General features: G+C 43.4%; 1 protein-coding gene across 4 annotated transcripts in view; it reads right to left on the bottom strand.

Annotated features, from left to right (window-relative positions):
• The window catches only part of dip2bb (disco-interacting protein 2 homolog Bb), a 257,746-nt gene that overhangs the window by 94,259 nt on the left and 142,392 nt on the right, over nt 1-21,095 (bottom strand). For all 4 annotated transcript variants that reach the window (XM_039746742.1, XM_039746743.1, XM_039746744.1 and 1 more), the window contains 3 exons: nt 10,809-11,027; nt 10,285-10,428; nt 9,912-10,031 (listed from right to left, as the gene is read on the bottom strand). In XM_039746742.1, coding sequence (XP_039602676.1) covers nt 9,912-10,031; nt 10,285-10,428; nt 10,809-11,027 — 483 coding nt within the window. The remainder of the gene's footprint in view (nt 1-9,911; nt 10,032-10,284; nt 10,429-10,808; nt 11,028-21,095) is intronic.

Here is a 21,095-nt window from a genome sequence, read left to right as displayed (position 1 = left end):
TCCCAGATATTTAAAGGTCTGCACCCTCTGCACAGTCACCTCTGATGATCACAGGGTCCATGAGGGGTCTGGGCCTCCTAAAATCCACCACCAGCTCCTCGGTCTTGCTGGTGTTAAGATGTAAGTGATTTGAGTCGCACCATTTACCAAAGTCTTTGATTAACTTTCTGTACACCTCCTCCTGCCCACACCTGATGCAGCCCACAATAGCAGTGTCATCAGCGAACTTTTGCACCTTAGATCTTCAGATGAGGGTCTGCTTATTATTCTGAGAGCTAAACTTAAAAGAAGTGGTGAGGCAGCCTTTTGCTGTTATGCACCTAAAATCTGGAATAGCCTGCCAATAGGAATTCACCAGGCTAATCCAGTAGAGCACTTTAAAAACTGATAAAACACATTATTTGAACATGGCTTTCTCATAATTTCATTTTAGTTTAATTCTGATACTCTGCATATGCAATTAATTATCAATATCATTCCTGGTGGCTCCGTAAACAGCACTAACCCCTACTTTCTCTGCTATTCTTTTTCCGGTTTTCTGTGGTGGCGATCTGCGCCTTCACCACCTGATCAAAGCACCGTGATGTCCCTACATTGATGGATTAAAGGCCAAAAGTTCACATGACCGTCATCATCAAGTTCTTCCATGTGAACCCTGAAATACCATGAGGACTGATTGAGGTCATTTATGTCAGGTAAAGGTGGTCTTGTGGCCTCAGAACTCCTGCAGATTTTATTTTTTCTCCAGCTGTCTAGAGTTTTTTTTTGTTTCTGCCCTCCCTTCCATCGCACCTTACTTTTATTCGATATTATTTAGTCCATCCATCCATCCTCTTCCGCTTATCCAAGATCGGGTCGCGGGGGCAGCAGAGATGCCCAGACTTCCCTCTCCCTGGGGTAATCCCAAGGCGTTCCCCAGGCCAGCCGGGAGACATAGTCCCTCCAGCGTGTCCTGGGTCTTCCCTGGGTCCTCCTCCCAGTTGGACGTGCACAGAACACTTCACCAGGGAGGCATCCTGATCAGATGCCCGAGCCACCCCTTCTGACTGCTCTCGATGCGGAGGAGCAGCGGCTCTACTTTGAGCCCCTCCTGGATGACTGAGCTTCTCACCCTATCTTTAAGGGAAAGCCCAGACACCCTGCGGAAAAAACTCATTTCAGCCGCTTGTATTTGTGATCTCATTCTTTTGGTCACTACCCATAGCTCACGACCATAGGCGAGGGTAGGAACGTAGATCGACTGGTAAATTGAGAGCTTTGCCTTACGGCTCAGCTCCTTTATCACCACGACAGACCGATGCAGAGCCCGCATCACTGCGGATGCTGCACCGATCCGCCTGTCAATCTCACGCTCCATTCTTCCCTCACTCGTGAACAAGACCCCGAGATACTTGAACTCCTCTACTTGGGTCAGGATCTCTCCCCCAACCCTGAGAGGGCACTCTACCCTTTTTCGGCTGAGGACCTAACCGATCCAGAGAGAGCAGAAGATCACGGCCTGATGAAGCAAACAGGACATCATCATCTGCAAAAAGCAGTGACCCAATCCTGAGTCCACCAAACCAGACCCCCTCAACGCGCCTAGAAATTCTATCCATAAAAGTTATGAACAAAATCAGTGACAAAAGGAAGCCCTGGCAGAGTCCAACTCTCACTAAAAACGGGTTTAACTTACTGCCGGCAATGCGGACCAAGCTCTGACACCGGTTGTACAGAGACCGAACAGCCCTTATCAGGGGGTCCGGTACCCCATACTCCCAGAGTACACTCCACAGGATTCCCCGAGGGACACAGTCGAACGCCTTTTCCAAGTCAACAAAACACATGTAGACTGGTTGGGCAAACTCCCATGCACCCTCCAGGACCCTACTAAGGGTGTAGAGCTGGTCCGCTGTTCAATGTAAGTATTGCCTACTTCTATTTTCTTATTTATTTTGTCTTTTTTCTCTTTCTTCATCATGTAAAGCATTTTGAGCTACATCATTTGTATGAAAACGTGTTGTTGTTCAGGCAGTAAAATTCAAACGGATAACTAAACCGAAAGTGATTTTGGTGACTCAAAGTGACACTCGATCATGTTTAGGTTTCTGTTGACTCTGCTTCATATAAGCCCCCACCATGTCGTTTTGATTTTGTGGGGTAGCCAAAATAAAGGTGAACGTTGAGAGCAAAGATATGCACTCTTCTACTTAAAGTTATTTCTTGATGATGGTGTGATTGAAAGAATTGTTGTTGAGACGAACCATTAAGCAGAACATTGTCGGGTTAATGACCGCACACCTAAGCAGATCTCCCGTTCAAAGATGTACCCTACAAAAGACATTTTGTCAGTATATACGGAATTTGCATCATCATTGTTATTAATTTATTCATGTTATACTTTTTTACACTTCTGACTTTGTACTTTTAGTGTTTCGCACATTTTACAGTACAAAGATGAGATTTAATTAAAATGCCACACTGTTTACATGTTTCTTTGATAAAAAATTTTAATGCTAACATTTAACATCAGACTCTCATGTACTTTAACTTGAGTCACTTTTTAGGACGGCGTCTCTACTTTTAATCAAGTATGGCTATTGGATACTTTAAACAACACTTTTGCATAATATTGCTATTCTTGGGATAGTCATCTTCGTTTTCCAGACAACTTTTTAACTGTTTCTTAACTTATTTATTTTTTGCTTTTTATTGAATATATTACTAGGGTGTTGTAACGTGTTAGCTATTATGAATGTAGTGAGAAGTCAAGCAAAGTGTCCCATTTTATTGGCTAACTAAAAAGATTACAATATGCGAGCTTTCGAGGCAACTCAGGCCTCTACATCTTGCCTGAAGAAGGGGCCTGAGTTACCTCGAAATCTTGCATATAGTAATCTTTTTAGTTAGCCAATAAAATGGGTCATTTTGCTTGACTTTTCATTATACAGTGGAACCTTGGTTCACGAATGTCTCGGAACACGTACAAATCAGGTTACAACCAAAAAGTTTGCCAAATTTTTGCATCTGTTCACGACCACACACTCAGTATACGAACAAGCCAGTTTTCCCTTTCAGTTTGTGCGCGTGCCGATGATTTCCGCACGTTTTGCATTGTTCTCGGTCAGACGTGTGTGCTTTCGCTGTGAACTCTTTGTGCTCTATTTCGTTTCCCTTCTGGTTGGTACGCGTCGATTACTGTATTTACCCACGTGTTCAGCCACTCCCTGTGCATTGTTCTCAGTCAGACATGCGTGCTTTTGCTGTGAACTCTTTGTGCTCTACAGTATTTTTTGTGTTTTTGCAGCTAACCATGGCTTCTAAGCAAGTGAAGATTGGTGAGAAGAAAGGTTTCAAGAAAATTGAAATCGAAGTAAAGAAAGAAATTATTGAAAAGTATGATCGTAGCGCTTGTGTTACTGATCTTGCCGCCAAGTACAAGAAGTCAAAATCTACGATTTCGACTATTCTAAAGCAGAAAGAGGCAATTAAAGCACCTGATGTTGCAAAATGAGTTACAGTGTTAACCAGGCTGAGGCCTCAAGTGCTGGAAGAGGTGTAAAAACTGTAACCTCCTCTCCACCCAGTTCCTCCTCACTTCCTTCATGCCAGAAGTCGACTCATGCAAGGCTAGTTTTCTTGGTGGTTTATGGTTAGTTTTTGTATTACGGATTTTTCAAATGTTCATTTTTCGGTTCGTAGCGTGAATTGTGGCAATGTTACTTTTCTTGGTTGTTTATTAAGTTACAGATTTTTAAAATGTTCATTTTTTCCCTGTGCTTAAAACTCATTAAAAGTGTTTACACCGATCGGTTCATAAGGCAAAGTCTTGCAATGTTACTTTTCTCTGTTCAAGGTTCTCTTAGTGTTATTCTATGTTTTTACATTAAGTTTACTATCAGATGTGCATTCTATCGTATAATTAACCATATTTGTGCTTAAAAATATTTAAAAAAATATATATTTACATACAGTTCCGTATGGTCTGGAACGGATTAATTGTATTTACATACAATCCTATGGGACAAATTACTTCAGGTCACGACCAAATCGTGTTACGACCAGAGTTTTGGAACGAATTACAGTTGTGAACTGAGGTTCCAGTGTACTGATTTTATTTAAATCAAATAACATTCCATACAATTAAGTCAAGTTTTACCAAACTACATTTGAAACAAATCAACCCCCACCCCATAATAAAGAGAGCTAGGCCAGCAGAGTAAACTTTAAGATAGCAAAAATAAGGAAATACATAAATTAACTCTGTGTACTTTTCAGAAAACTGAGTTTTTTGGAAAAAAACATTCAGCCCTCAAAGCAATGGTTTCACACGTACTGTAACTCAACACAAAACGTTTATTGCTGCGTGTTGTGGCTGCTGTCATTTCCTGTTTGGCGTCTCTGGCAACGGTGGCTCGATGGCCAGCAGGAATGCGCAGTGGGCCAGCGGCATGGCTGTGCTCGCACGGCAGGTAGGCAGCAGTGGCAGGCGCAGTGCGACGCAATCTGGTTTGTACCTCTTATCGTAAGTGGCGGTCTTGCCAGTTGAACGTTGCTGTAGGTGCATCAGCTACACAAATGTGTTCGGCTCCACAGTCAGCTGATGCCAGTACCTCACTTTCTTTTTCAAGTTCCATCTCCGGATCACTTGTATCAAAATTGGAGTCCGATAGGTTAAGAGTGGGATTCAGTGGTAATTCGCAAAACGTTGTCCTCGGAGTATTTCGCTTTGTGCAATCGCTTTGGTCTCTAGCCAGATGTCAATTCCATTTTAGAGGTCGTTTGCTCATCGCTACTCATGCACATGCAGGGAAAATCAACAAAGCTAACTTTCCTTCTAGCAAAAAGTGTCAACCTAAAACACAACAGCGAGTTTTGTCACAGTTTACAGCCAATTACCGTCCTCTACCTCTGAATATTGACAAAAGTCGACATCTGCCCTGAGTTAATAAATGAATAAAAATAGTTTAAAAAATAAATAAATAAATAAATAAAAAGAGGGGAGAGAATCCGCTTCCTCAATTAAACTGCTTATTCTAAAATGTTATTGATCAGATCCTGCCAAGTTTTGAAAAAGTTCTGCGCAGATCCTCCAAGTGCAAATCAGATTTTTTCCAGTTTCAAATAGTATAAAAGATCAGTTACCCACTGACTTAAAAGCAGTGAGTTAGGATTCTTCCAGTTGAGCAAGATAAGTCTACATGTCAATAGTAAAGGCAATTAGAGTTTGTTTGTCCTTCTCCACTTTAAGCCCCTCTGTGAGACCACCAAACACAGCTGTTAGTGGATTAGCAGGGATTGTGACGCCCAGGCTGTCTGAAAAGCATTTAAAGATTTTGGTCCAGAATGATGTTTTGGGCCTGCACCAAATTCACAAGTGGCCCAATGAGGCTGGAAATCGATTGCAACATTCACAGGTTTGATCTTGCCCTGGAAACATTTTGGACAATTGCAAACGAGACAGATGTGCTCAATATATAATTTTAAGTTGAATAATTTGTATGCTTTGTGCATATGGAGCTTGTGTGAATTCTGTGCATGGCTGCCTTCAACTCCCTTTCAGAGATGTTGAGTGAGAGATCCTTTTCCCACTGTACTCTGGGATCTTTGAATGTAAGGGACTTTAAAAGGTGTTTATATATTGCAGAAATGCTGTGGAATATTTTTTCCGGCATAAAGGTAGGTGAGAGGTGAGGAAAATTAGACAGGTTTTGTTTAACAGAGTTTCGAATTTGAAGGTAGTAACTTATTCTAAAATATAATGTACCAGTAAGGGCACACTGCACCACTTGACTCCAGCATTCCTAGTTTTCATCCTCTTTCTCTGTACGTTTAGCGTTCGTTTCCTCAAAGGTTGATGTGCTTGCTGCTTCGTGAGCAGCTCTTGTTTTTTCTACTCTAGCGACCCTCTTCTTCCATCAGCAGTTTTCTGCGTTAAAACTAAGTCAGCATTTGCGTTACGATTATTTAGTACGTTTTCCTTAAGTTTTCACTTAAGCTGGCACTTAAGTCTTAAATCTGCCTCAAGAATGATTTAAGATATGAAGAGTCTGGGGAAGTGACGGTGGTAGGGATGAGAACCCTGCTGCGCTCTGCAGAGAGTTCATTCTACAATAAAATAAAATAAAAAGAGGAATAACCTTGGAGGTGAATCATCACCTCGAAAGCAGATAGCAGACGTCACGTAGTATACGTGTACCAAACTTCAGGTCAACAGTTCAAACGGTTTGCAGGTGATTTAAAATCCTGGACAGACAAATGAACAGCCACGGTAGCATCTATCTATATAAAAAAAAATCTTGGGGAGGCAGACTAGGGAGATGAGACGTGATTTTCTCAGAAGACAATTTGAAGTCCCGCAAGAGACACTTTAACTTGCTCCCAGCTCTTAAAACAATGACAAGCGACAAGCAAAAAACACAGCTCGCAGCAGATGATTCGACCGCTTCTCCTTGCGCGCGTTCAGCCACCCTAACCCTTTAAAATGATCGACGGGCAGCTCCCCTTCACAACACGAGCAGCATTATACATCCTGTGAGAATGCCCAAGGCTGGAAATAAAGGACAAGTATTGTTTTTACAACATCATGCGAGACAAGGCAGTGAGCCATCATTTAAAACAAGTCCACGGACATCTAACCTAGCAGTTGTTGGATTGCTTTTGGCAGACACGCATCATGTGCTCCCAGCTCATAAAACGACGACATGCGACAAGCAGAACAGACAGCAGACGATCCGACGGCATCTCCTTAGCGTGCGTTTAGCCGCACCCCCCCTTCACAATGCGAGCAGCGTTATACGTCCTGCAAGAAAGAGATGTAACCACGCCCGGGGACGGAAATAAAGGACAAGTATTGTTTTTACAAAAGTTTTTAAAAGTAAAAGTGAAAATAATGCATATGTAATAATTCCCAGGAAAATAATCTCTTTAAATTGTATATCCGGTAACCCAAACACGGGGGTGGACAAGTGAAGCCCCCTAGTATTATATATAAAGATTATTCTCTAAATTCTACTATACTACTAACACACATTATAGCTTTTAAGCTTGCTTAAATAAAGGTAAATTATTGTGTCAGCGCAATGCCAGGTAAACTTTTTGAGCTCGCCCAGAAGATGCGCATAGGAAAACAAAAAGGGACTGAAGACAAATGGAAAGAAACCAAAGCCAAAACGAGAGACAAGATTCGAGGTCGAGGGAACAAGCAAGAGGTCCAAACCGTAACACGTGAGAAGTTTTTATTTTTGGACCATGCTTTCTGAAGTTTTGGTATTCGCAGATTAGATAAGGAAACTACTTCCCAGCCATCCTTTTATCTTGTTGTGTTGATTACACACAGGTCACAACCTCAGAGATGTAGGGAGCAGACCTAACAACAAGATTACAAAACGCTGGTGACCTAAAATGGCATCCAAGACTTTGCAAAACAAAATATAACATCAGAATCATTACAAAAAACAAACAAACAATGAAAGGAACAGAACCCTCAGCTCAATAAATCCCGACCACGACACCCGTAGCAGTGTATCGTCTTGACTGACGTTTAACATATTGACTTGCCAGCTGCAATCTGTGGCCAAAACGCTGCAGCTCTGATGGACACTTGTCTCCCTGCCAGGGGGTCCCCTACTATGCAGTTACAGACACAGTTGAAAATATTGGTAGCAACCTATTCTTTAACGCGTTGAATGCACGCTAATTTAATACACTAATCAAATGCTTTTGGTTATTAAGCAAAACATATTTACTCCTGGCTACAATTCACCCATCTTCTAATGGCTGCTTCCAGCATGATAATGCACCATGTCACAAAGCAAAAGTCATCCCCAACAGGTTTTGTGAACATGACCATGAGTTCAGTGTTTGTCAGTGACCTTCCCAGTCACGGGATCTGAATTGAGATGTGGTAGAGCATGAGATTCACAGCATAAATGAGCAGCTGACAAATCTGCAGAAGCTGAGAGATACAATCATGTCAACATGGAGCAGAAACTCAGAGGAATGTTGCAACATCTTGTGGGATCCATGTCATGAAGAACCGAGAGTGCAAAAATGGGTCCTTCTCGGTAAGATTTAGTCTGTGAGTATAAATACTTCATGCATGCGTCACAACAGTAAACCTACAAACTGTAAAGAAAGGCAAGTGATCCTTAAAATATCTAATATGCAGGCTTCAGCAGATTAAGTGGTAGATACGGAAGAAAATGTATGTATAGATCATGAGATACTGAAATTGTGTCAGAGAAGGCTCTGAAGGAAAACCTACCGGTAAGTCCAACTCACTGATGGTTTAGGAAAAGACCATCTGAACGAGTCTCAGACAGTCCGACACAGAGCTGGAATTCATTGTCTGTATAAACTGATGTAAAGCCCTTTGTCACAACACGACAAGTTCACTTTGTCTATGAAACGGTTTTACAAAACAAGACCTGCCTGATGACTATTTCTCCAGATTTAAAATAAAAGCCACACACCAATCAAGAGGTGTGCATATCACTCTGAGAAAATACAAAAAGGGACAGGTTCACTACAGATTAACAATGTGACTATTTACTGAGCCACCATCTTTAAGCCAGCAGCACCGTGACAAAAAAAAAAGAAAATCACAATCTAATGAGAGTGTCGGAGTGAAATGTGCACGTAAACGATGCTCAAGCCACGTCTAGACTTAGACTGTGTGACGTGAACAGCACAGACAACGAACAGGAATTCTTCGCCAAGTCTGTTTCAGGTGTCAATAACTTCATTTTCAAAGGTGACATTTTACTTTTGAGGTGGCTTTCTGTCTCTTCCTTAAGTTATATAACGGGGGTTCCCCACCGGGGTGGGGTGGCACTTCAGGGAGTGTGACAAAGAGAAAGGCAGTGTCGCAATTTGTAGAAACTGAGAGAGGTGCATTGCCCGACTTTATTATGGTGTAATCGCCGTCTTGCAGCATGCTGTCATTTTTCTGTCCTTTATTAGTTAGCATTTCTGTTCTACGATATGAAAAGAATCCAGCATAGTGTGTGCAAAATTCACCTGTGAATGTACAGCAGAAATACACACTCTTTCGGAATTCTTGCTGCAGATGGAGCATTCGGAAAGGTGAATGACCTTTTTTTGAAGGCAACGGAATTTGAAACCTTGCAATAATCCGTACTGAATGTCCTGATCGTGAAACGTCACTGATTTCAAGGTTTCATTGACAAGAGGCACTGCACTGCCGCTCCTGCAGCAGTTTGAACTGTGTGCCACACCTGTTTTTGAACTGCAGTGCAGTTATCATGGGACAAAACTCATCGACTGGGATTGCTTAGTGGTTCGAAGGCATCCATTACTTCACGGGGGGTGACCAATGTCTGAAACCCCTCGGTTTTTGATTTGTTTGTAACTTCCTCCCTGCACTTAATGCTTCACAGCATACACCAATCAAGTGTTTCATCCGAAGGGGACACATTCACAAGACTGTTGATATTTATAATGGCGCTTCATTTATATACTATATACGCAGAGTTAAAAGCTTATTTTGTTGAGTTCACATCGTTCACCCGCAGTACTGTACATGGATCAGAAAATTAGAAATTTGACTTCATCTTCAAATGTGATACTAGTTTTGTAGGGGGCACAGGGCAGAGTAAAGGTTGGGAACCACTGCACTTCAAGCACACCTGAATGAGGAGAGACCCCCTTTCAGGTAGCCATTCACCAAATGTACTGTATGAATGAAAGTCTCTTGAAGATGTTGTAACAGTGGAATGATCACATGAGACTTCTCTCTGTCACGAGTGCAGGCACATGCCACAACACATGGTGTAACATGCTGTCATGAGGACATGTGGCTGTTCCAGGGTACAAAACAAGGCAGTACTGGGAGCTGCTCGACTTCTGCCATACAATCAAATGTCTGTCGGACAACATCCGTGCCAACCAAACGATCCTCACTCTCTTACCTTCCACAATCTCCTCGAAGTCATCCACGAAGAACTCCTTCAGGGGTGGCCGCTTTGGTCTCTTCAGGGTGTTCAAGAGCTGCTGAATCTTTGTAGACACTCTGCTATGCACCGGCACCCCTGTGTTTCACAGAAAGGTCAGTTAGTGTGGCCTTGCCAAGGACAACTTCCTATAGCCCTCCCCATTTTGAAATTAAAAGGATCTGGCTGGCTGCAGGTCCAGGTCACTCTTTGACCAAACCCAACAGGCCAGAAAGGGTCAACACAGGTACAGAACAGAGGGCTGGCATTCACAGCCCAGGTGGCGAGACTTTCCCAAACTCCTAGTACCTTCTACTACCCCATCCCATCCATTCACAGAAGAGTTGCTTACCATCCGCCGTCTCCATGATGCTCGTCTTGCTCAGCCCTCGACTCATGCCCTTGACGGGTCCAGAGGGGGGAAGGTCGATGCGGGAAGTCCGGTCAGAGGAGGAGGAGGAACACGTGGTAACATCGGGAGGAGCCGGCAGGGTCTCTAGAGGTGCAGGAAAGGTAGGGGGATTTTTAGGGAAGGGAAGTGGGGGATGAGGGTTTTAAAAATAATTGAAAGCAAGCTTATGCTCATCTAACTAAAAAGAAACAAGAGAGGAAGACAGAGAGAGAGAGAGAGAGAGAGAGAGAGAGAGAGCAGCAGAAAACCACTGTGGCATCACAACTCCAGGGAGAAGTTAAAAATGGTGGGCCAAGCTCAAGGCACCAGCCCGAGTCACCCACATTCCACACCAGAAAGCTGTCAAAAGAGCCCAAAACCTCCACCCCGGACCATCGATAGGCTTGACATGGTGAAAACGAGAAAGAGAGAGAGACAGAGAGAGAGGGAGGGAGAGAGGAGGAAGCAGGCAAGCAGGCCGATACCTATCCGCGCGTGCGCAAGGACGTCAGCCAGCGAGCTGATCTGCAGCTGGGATTTGCCCTCGCCGTGCGACAGCGTCGACGAGGCCGACGATGAAGTCGAGGAGCCCTGCACAGACTTGTTGATCCAGGACTCCGTATTCTGAAGGCTCTGCGTGATGGCTGCGGTCAGGGCCGCCTGCCTCCGGAGGGAGCCCTCGTCCTCTGAGGCCGACGATGTGTCTGTGCGGAAGGAAAGAGGGAGCGGGGGGGTTACTAAGCACAACAACCGAAGTCACAAGCGGGAGGGGACTCTCAATCTTCGAGCCGCCCCGCAGGAGGGTTTAAAATGGCAGAGGTAAGTCGGTGTGCGTCGGCTTCGGTGGGTGCCCAAGGCCTAATCCCCCGGGTCCGAAGCCGACTCTGATCATGACACACGTATCCCAGAAGCCCAGACAGCTCTCTCTAAGGAGCTGACTCGCAGATGTACAGTTGTGAGGAAAAGTTTCCATCCACTCATCTAATGGACATGCATGTCAGGACAGTGCTGGGCTTTCAGCAATTTCTACAACTGTTCTTTTTTGTGGCACAATGAAATTTAGCATACAAGTTTAAGTTTATTGTGGGTTTTCCAAAACCACGTCAGGGTCACAATTATACATACTGGGCTGAATACAGACTTACAATTTATTAATTATATTTCTATAGCAATTTTCTTACACTCAGAGCGCATTATATAGAAAGAAGGAAGGCACTGCAGTCACCACCAATGTGTAGCAGCCACCTGGATGATGTGACGGCAGCCATTTTCGTGCCAGTCCCCTCACCACAAATTAGCTATTAAGTGGTGAAGGTGTGAAAGAGATAGATAGCCAATTAGAGACAGGGAGTGATTAGGGGGCCAGAATGGACAAGGCCATGGTAGACAATTTAACCAGGACATTGGGAAACACCCTATTCTTTTAGAAAGATACCTAGGGATCTAAATGGCCAAAGTGAGTTGGGACCTCTGTTTTTATGTTTCATTCGATGAATGGTGGCATATTTACAGCACAGTATCCTCATCACTGAACTGGGGTGTTGGAATCCATACACAGACCACAGGAATAAGCGCCCCCCCCTTGCTGGCCTCACCAACACCTCTTCCAGCAGCAACCCAAGCTTCTCCTGGTGGGTCTCCCATGCAAGTACAGGCCGGGCCCATACATTCTTAGCGTCAGGTGGATGACCTGTTCTGAGGTGGTACGGCTACTGACAACACACCTAATATTGGGTCATATGTCCTGTAGCATATTTCACCTTGATCAGACTGGTAGAATTCTTGTCAGATATTTGACCAATTGTGGAGTTCAACCAAATATGAACATTCAGGTGTTTCCAGCTGGACTTTGGGAAAGCCACTCCAAATGTTTCATGTTCACTTGATTAAGCAGCTTTGATGTGTTCTACTGGAACACCCAATTGTGTCTAAGTTTCAACCTTCTAGCTGATGCTGTAGAATTCCGATGTAATCATCCTCCATTATTCCATCCACTTGGTGCAATACACCAGTTCCATGAGCAGCAAAACAGCCCCAGAGCATGATGCTACCACCACACATAAAAGTTGGCACACTGCCTTTGGGGTTTTCTCCTCCAAGCATACCTCCATTTCATTGTGACCAAAGATCTCAACCTTTATCTTATGTCTTATGTGATCAGAAAACTTCTCCTCCAGAAGGATTTTTCTTTGCTCATGGAGTCAAGCTTGAAGGTGTCAGTTCTGAAGCAAAGGCTTCTTTCTTGGATGTAGGCCCCTCAGCATATGGCAACGTAAACCTAGCTCGACTGTGTAACAGCGACACTGGTGTTCCAGCAGCTTCCAGTTCATGGCAGACCAGTTTCTTGGTGATTCTTGGTTTGCATCTGATCATCAGGACTCATTCCCTTTTTGCTGAAGGGGACAGTTTGGGTCTTCTTCCAGAACTTGGCTAAGTGACTACAGCGCTAAATAAATTGTACTTATGAACATTTTATTGAGCAGATGATCGTGGAAACTGAAGTCGTTTGAAAACGACTCCAAGACACAGCCCTAACTTGCGTAAATCTATGGTCTTCTTTTTTCATGTCTGGACTGAGCTCCTCAGACTTCCCCACAGGAATGAGTGCTGGTCAAAACGGAGAGTGCCGTCAAATGACTAGGCAAGACAGAGAAGCCACCAGCTGGTGTCAATCAGGATCACTAACAGGCAGTTAGGAGGCACCAACTTCAAACACTCTGTGGAGAGTCCAGCACCACTTCATTAATCATCTAAGGCAAAGGTGGACACCCAGGGCAGGGGTCGCCAACTTAAGTCCTGGAGATCTACCGTGGCTGCAGGTTTTCATTCTAACCCTTTCCTTAATGAGTGATCCATTTTTGCTGCTAATTAACTTCTTTTGAATTCATTTTAATTGATTTGCTCTTGAAGACTCAGACCCCTTGATTGTTTTTTTTCCTTAATTAGCAGCCAAACAATAATGAGATACAAAATGAGCCAAAACAACTGGTGTCCATCATACAATATCTGAAAATAAAGAACCATGAAGGTCTCCGGAATGTCCATCTGTTCAGGTCCCCAAAACATTTTAACAGTGTGCTCTTAGAGAAAATCAACAATGTCTGCTAATGCACCACAAAAGCAGTAACAAAGCCATGAAATTAAAGAACGGGTTTAATTAGCGACAAGAATTGGCACCTCATTAAGCAGTTGGTTGGAGTGAAATTGGTTGGAGTCTGAGGCCCTGACTTAGTTGGTCTCCTGTTGGCTCCCTCACTTCACATTTCATTTCTGTTTGGGTGCCATTTAAGGAAAGAAATGAAGCAATTCAGAAGAACGATGAAGAAATTCAGGGGAACAAATCCTGAAAAAGCAATTCAATTCAAATGAATTCACAAGACGTTCATTAGTAGGACAAACAGGGCACTCATTAAAAAATAGGGTTAGAATGAAAACCTGCAGCCACGGTGGTCCTCCAGGACTGGACTTGACGACCCCTGGACTAGGGAGTCCACGGATGGGTTTCAGGGGGTCTGTGAGGGTCAGACAAAAATTAACATTTATAATGCACTATACAGCCTGGTACTGTCGATTCAGAGTAGTGGTAGTAATGGTAGTAGAAAACATAGCAGTATCTGCTTTAATTTGCACAAGAGGACTCTATTTCGGCAGCATGGTGGCACAGTGGGTGGCGCTGCTGCCTCGCAGTTAGGAGACCCGGGTTTGCTTCCCGGGTCCTCCCTGCGTGGAGTTTGCATGTTCTCCCCGTGTCTGCGTGGGTTTCCTCCCACAGTCCAAAGACATGCAGGTTAGGTGGATTGGCGATTCTAAATTGTCCCTAGTGTGTGCTTGGTGTGTGTGTGCGCCCTATGGTGGGCTGGCGCCCTGCCCGGGATTTGTTTCCTGCCTTGTGCTCTGTGTTGGCTGGGATTGGCTCCAGCAGACCCACGTGACCCTGTAGTTAGGATATAGCGGGTTGGATAATGGATGGATGGATTCTATTTCATAATTATAATGAGTGACCATTACTTTCTGCATAACAAAGGAGCATTTTTTTTAGATCATTTACTTTAAAGTTTAATAATACTTTGTGTATGTCATATATGTATGAGACAATCAAATCTCGATAAATAAAGTACATTATATTCATAGCATGCAAAGCTGTGTTTATGTGAATACTTCTGGGGAAGGGGGTCCATAGCTTTCACCAGGTTCTTAAAAGGGTCCATGACTCAAAAAAAGGTTAAGAATCACTGATCTGAAAGGAGATGTATGGGTATTTTCGACCCTGTATGTATAACTTTTTTGCCCCTATGATGGTCATGGAAAACCTACAATACATGAAAACTTGTGCGTTAAATTTCCAGTGTTTTCATTTCCAATAAAGATGCACGTGGATCAATCATTCTGCCACAGAAAAGGAACAGCTGCAGATACCACTGAAAGCTCAGTACTGCCCTGACATACACATCCATTATAGGAGCGGACGGAAACTTTTCACCACAACTGTAAGTACCTTGTGAAAGTCTTCACTCGCCAGTACCTTTTAGCCCATTAAAAATGTCATTTAAGTGCCACTCCATCAGCACAACATGCCGATGACACAACAGCATTCTCAATGTGTAAAGTAAAAAAAAAAAACAGAACACAGTGAAACAGTATAAAACAAGAAAACCCGACTATTCAAATGGTAACACTTTTGCATAATAAATTAAAAAGCACTCAGATATCCACTCCCAGCAGTCCAAGCTGCTTCCCAGATTTCCCAGAGTCGAGCCTTTACTATGGTGAACTGCAGACAAATGGTGAAAAGAAAGAGAAGGGATGCTGCACTGTCTGCTTTGGTCAGAGGGGAACTAGGCTAAATTTCTACACACAACTCTTGATTGGAGATTAGAGTAACAAATGATGATGACTGTGTGGGTGATGTGGCACAGAGGCTGGCACTGATGGTTAAGCCGAAAAGGACACGGAAAAAGAAGTCAGTCGGCACCACCACAAAGCTGTGCTTGATGAAAGCCTTTGTCTGCCCAGTAGTGACATATGGATGTGAGGCCTGGACTATGAAGAAAGAAGAAGAGAGATGCATTCAGGCTTTTGAGAACAAATTGATGTAGTCTCATGGATGAAGCTCATGATGACTGAGAAAATATACAGGCTGTGCTTGAATGGAAAGCAAACCGTTGAGTTACCCACGAGCATGTGATGAGACATCTGTGTAGAGCGATGACAGGTCATGAGGAAGGGGTCAGAGGGCGTGGAAGACCAAGAAAATGCTAGCATGACAACATCATGATGTGGACTGGCAGGTCGGCAGCTAGTCTGCTATACTCGAGACACAAGACTTTGGACAGTGCTGACCCATTTGGCCCTGCAAAGCGACAATGCTGAGTTGGCATGATGACACTATTACTGACAGACTGCTTCGGCTCCTGTTAAGGCGGCTCACCAGTACCTCTTCTTCTTCGGATGTCTGAGGGCAGCTCGCATTCGGCAATGGGACGATTAGCAACATAAAAAACAGTCAAGTTTTCACTTGCATGTTGGACCAGCAGGCAACACTTCACCACTCTCTAGTGCCATGATAAACAAGAATGAATTTAATTGAAGAGCTCCATTTTATTTAATACAAAAACAAATCACCTTGCCTGATGTACCCCTTGTTATGAATGTGACCATTATTAAAATTATGTTCTGGACTGCCTAGGGTTTTGTTCACATGGTGTAACGGTTGCTACATATTTTATGTGCTTTGTTTCTACCCCTTGGCTCACTGAGTATTGGGTGGTCCAAATCTAATCATGCAATTTTCATTACGCTATAACTTAAGTTTATTACATAGAAAATCACCCAAAAAATCCCGGACCATCGAGAAGTGTGAGAACTGATGACATGAAGAATCGCCTTCACGCCGAACTGGAATCGTCCCCACATAAATCAGTCATCCAGATAATCTGGATCTGCATAATTAGATCTGCACCACGCTGTATATATGTCCTAGGGATTAAGTATTTTAAGGATATCTCTTTAAGGGGAACAGGGGGACCAAACCACACTTGTGGGTTCTTGCATAAACGCTGGTGTGTGCAGTAAGAGGAGGAATCGACTGGAAAAAAAAGTCAAGGAGGCGCACATTTTGAACAAGGATAGGAGAAGGAGCTGGGAAAGAGGAAGTGAGCGATCCGTAAGTCACAAAATGCTCCGTATCTTGATTGGTTTGGGCACAAGCAAAAACGAGTGCTGGCTTACCAGGGGAGGACATTGGTGTGCACAGCGCTGCCTTTAATTTGTGACGCTTGTGTCTTCCATTGAGGGACGTTAACGCTGTTACACCCGGGTGAGGTGGACTTTGGCAAACCAAGATAAGACTCGTCTCCAAGGCAGTGAGAATGCTCCCTTTATATTTGTAGAGGGCAAACGGGACAGTGGCCTATTTGACCAGTGTGCTGGATTTAACAGAGAAATACCCAGCCCGACTGGATCCAAAGCCAAAAAAAGTTTGATCTAGAAGGGACTGGGGAATGTGTATGAGGTGTATGTTTCATTTATATTTGTGTATATACATATGTATATATAGGTATGTGCTGTGAATATTCTTGTGCTGTCTGTAAATAGTTCTTTTTTTTTATTAGTCTCATTTCTTTGTTGGCTTTGATGTTTTTCTGGGTAATGCATTATTATAAAGGGGGGGGGGGTTCGGGTTATGGTCATATTAATTAGTATCTGTTTATTTGTTCAGTTTTAGGGGTAGTAGGATTGTCTAAAGGGAATAGGTTTACAGTTCTGTTTGGGTTTTCATAATATATACTCTTGTTTATTTAATTTACTTCATTATTGGTCTGGTGGTTATTTGCTGCAATACATAAAGGACACCTCCATCAAAGGGGATCAAATATGGGCTAAGGTTCTGTCTATTGCCATACCTGATAGAATTTGTCTCTTGCTAAGAGTAGGAGGTTCTCGTGTGTGCCTTACATTTAGAGGAACTCGCTACAATGGTATTCTTTTAGAAAGCTTATTTTTTTCCCCATAAAGTGCTTTAGAGCTCAGTTTCTGTTAACTATTCTCTGTTTAGAGGTTAAGATGCATTTTATTTTTTGTTAGGTGCTTTATTTACCATGTTATTTTACTTTTTAATGTCTGCCACCATTTTGTAAATCAGTCATCCAGATACTAGTCCCAGTTGCAAGGGGTGTGGCTTCATGCGATGCAATGGATGACATTATTAGCACAACACGTTGGACATCGGCATGACCCACATTTTATTATCTGTCTTCCAATCAAATATGTTCTCAAAGCGAGAGCCATTTATATTCTAGACTGTTGTTTTATTTGGATTTTAAATTTTTAAGTTATCGAATGTTTAATTATTATCTGATTGTACAGTGACCTTGAGTTTTTTTGAAAGGCGCTTCAAATAAAATGTATTATTATTATTTATTATTAGCCATCCCCGCAGCTTCACCCGCATATTAGTACAACAGGACAGTGATGATGTCCCCGCACGGTTCTCTACTCCTCACGTCACTCTTTCCCCTCGGCTCACAGCCTCTGTCTCGGATTCACGCTAATAAATCCGTACCGCAAGCGAACTATGATTCTTAGCGTAATGAGAAAGTTGCAAAATCAACGGAATGTTCAAGCAAATTATTTAAATAAAATAAAATAAAAAAAAACGACCTAAATCCATTAAGTAGTTCTCTCGTGAAAAGCGGACAGACATACAAATGCGTCTAAAAAACTAAAAGAAATTTCACGCTTTTTAAAAACGTTTCTTAGCGAGCACCTATGGGCCAAGGGTACCCAACATTCCAAATTTCAAGTCCCAAATCTTCATGGTTCGGGAGCTTTCGTGTTAAGTGAGTCAGTGGTATATGGTTTATATAAACTGCTCAAAAAAATGAAAGGAACACTTTGAAAACACATCAGATCTCAATGGGAAAAAGAAATCCTCCTGGATATCTATACTGATATAGACTGGGTAATGTGTTACGAACGAAAGGATGCCACATCGTTTGATGGAAATGAAAATGATCAACCTACAGAGCCCTGAATTCAAAGACGCCCCAAAAATCAGAGTGGAAAAAATTATGTGGCAGGCTCGTCCATTTTTCAAAATTTAATTGCCACAACTCCAAATTGTACGCAGCACTTTGTATGGCCCCTGTGTTCTTGTATACATGCCTGACAACATCGGTGCATGCTTCTAATGAGATGACAGATGGTGTTGTAGGGGATCTCCTCCCAGATCTGGACCAGGGCATCACTGAGCTCCTGGACAGTCTGAGGTGCAACCTGGTGGCATTGGATGGACCAAAACATAATGTCCCAGAGGTGTTCTATTGGATTTAGGTCAGGAAAGTGTGGTGGCCAGTCAATGGTATCAATTCCTTCATCCTCCAGAACTGCCTGCATACTCTCACCACATGAGGCCAGGAATTGTCGTGCACCAGGAGCCACTGTACCAGCATAGGGTCTGACAATGGGTCCAAGGATTTCATCCTGATACCTAATGGCAGCCAAGGTGCCTTTGTCAAGCCTGTAGCGGTCTGTGTGACCCTCCATGGATATGCCTCCCCAGACAATCATTAACCCACCACCAAACTGCTCATGCTGAATGATGTTACAGGCAGCATAATGTTCTCCATGGCTTCTCCAGACCCTTTCACTTCTGTCACGTGCTCAGGGTGAACCTGCTCTCATCTGTAAAAGCACAGGGCACCAGTGGTGCATCTGCCAATTCTGGTATTCTATGGCGAATGCCAATCGAGCTGCATGCTGCTGGGCAGTGAGCTCAGGGCCCATTAGAGGACATGGGGCCCTTGGGTCACCCTCCTGAAGTCTTTCTGGTTGTTTGGTCAGAGACATTCACACCAGTGGCCTGCTGGAGGTCATTTTGTAGGGCTCTGGCAGTGCTCATCCTGTTCCTCCTTGCCCAAAGGAGCAGATACTGGTCCTGCTGATGGGTTATGGACCTTCTATGGCCCTCTCCAGCTCTCCTAGAGTAACTGCTTGTCTCCTAGAATCTCCACCATGCCCTTGAGAGGGAGGGAGACACAGCAAACCTTCTGGCAATGACACGTATTGATGTGCCATCCTGGAGAAGTTAGACTACCTGTGCAACCTCTGTAGGGTCCAGGTATCGCCTCATGCTACCAGTAGTGACACTGACTGTAGCCAAATGCAAAACTAGTGAAGAAACAGTCAGAAAAGATGAGGAGGGAAAAATGTCAGTGGCCTCCACCTGTTAAACCATTCCTGTTTTGGGGTCCATCTCATTGTTGCCCCTCTAGTGCATCTGTTGTTAATTTCATTAACACCACAGCAGCTGAAACTGATTAACAACCCCCTCTGCTACTTAACTGACCAGATTAATATCCCATAAGTTTCATTGACTTTATGCTATACTCTGATTAAAAAGTGTTCCTTTAATTCTTTTGAGCAGTATATATATAGATTTAAGTTTCGAGTTATAGTTGTGTGTCCGTTTTTACGAGGCATTGCTTAATGGCTTTTAATTTAGTTAATTTCTCTCCATTCTTCTGGTAAAGAGACTGGCTTTGATCTTTGACCTTGCTTCATTTTCTGGTCTTTATTTTTCTATTTAGGCTCAGCCATAACATCCCTCATTGTGGAGAGTTCTGACAGAATGCATTATACTCCCTTAAACTGGGAGTTATTTATTCAGTGCCATTGATGTGGTGTCCACCAAGCTGGACCAATCACCCTCCTGCCACCACACCGACAGTAAAGCAACATTCTACTTTTAAGGAATGAGGATGGCTGCTGTTCAGGATGAGAATATGAGGTTGAGATGAATGAAAAAATGAACAGTGTATACTATGGAGGTTAACCATTACACACCTTCTAGTCACTTGGCTTTATTATAACGCTGAGATCAATTGTGGCCCTAGCCACCCATACCCCTTTTTTTTTCCTGTTCTGTCCTGATAAGTGGGCCTCTCTCTTCTCTGTGTGAGGTCCAAAACTCACACTTTTCCTACTCCTCACTGCTGCATTGTATGCATTGTACATCTGAGCGAATGCTCATTGGCTGTCATCTCTCATGCACCTACCAGGGCGAGGTGGGCGGAGCCTCACCGAGTCATACTAGAAAAGTGGTCATCACGGGTGTACATGGCGACGCCCCCCGACCCAGTTAAGATTAAGTAAATGAAGTCTCTGACTGAAAATCGCAGCAAAAGTCATGTAATGTAACGTGACCTTCAGGATAATAACACAAATGGTTCCACAAGAATGGCTAAATTCAAGCAAAGCCTGTGACTACCAGGCTTCAAAGACTTGCTGCGCAACCACCTTGAAGAGTCTGAGCTATTCAGCAAAGACTGATGGGTAAGACCACGAGGCAAATCCCATTTGAAAGCTGAACTATTAGCTAAACAAAAGAGTGACAAATTAACTGAATGGTCTCCCCTCATTTATCACATTTCTTATGTTCTTATGTCCAAAACAACCTGGGGACTTGGGTGCTACAATTCAGGCCACGCTAAGGAATGACCGTCCCAGAGGGATGAAGGTGTATGCCAGACGTTAGAAACTTTATGCATTATGTGTTCAGCTATTTTAAAGACCGGCACTGGGGCATCTGGGATAAGACAGGTATTTGTTCCTCAACCAACAAAAATTACTTTTGAAACCATATTGGTTGAAAGGTTGTTGTGGTTTGGCATCACCTGGGACTGGTTTGTTAGTCATATGTCATGAGAAGTTAAATACCAGTGCAACTTACTGTCTGAAAAAAAGTGTTAGTGTACCAACTGGCATGCACTTTC

The sequence above is a fragment of the Polypterus senegalus genome, chromosome 3 (genome assembly GCF_016835505.1).
Source record: "Polypterus senegalus isolate Bchr_013 chromosome 3, ASM1683550v1, whole genome shotgun sequence".
Classification (NCBI taxonomy): domain Eukaryota; kingdom Metazoa; phylum Chordata; class Cladistia; order Polypteriformes; family Polypteridae; genus Polypterus; species Polypterus senegalus.
This window is presented reverse-complemented; position numbering and strand designations above follow the sequence as displayed.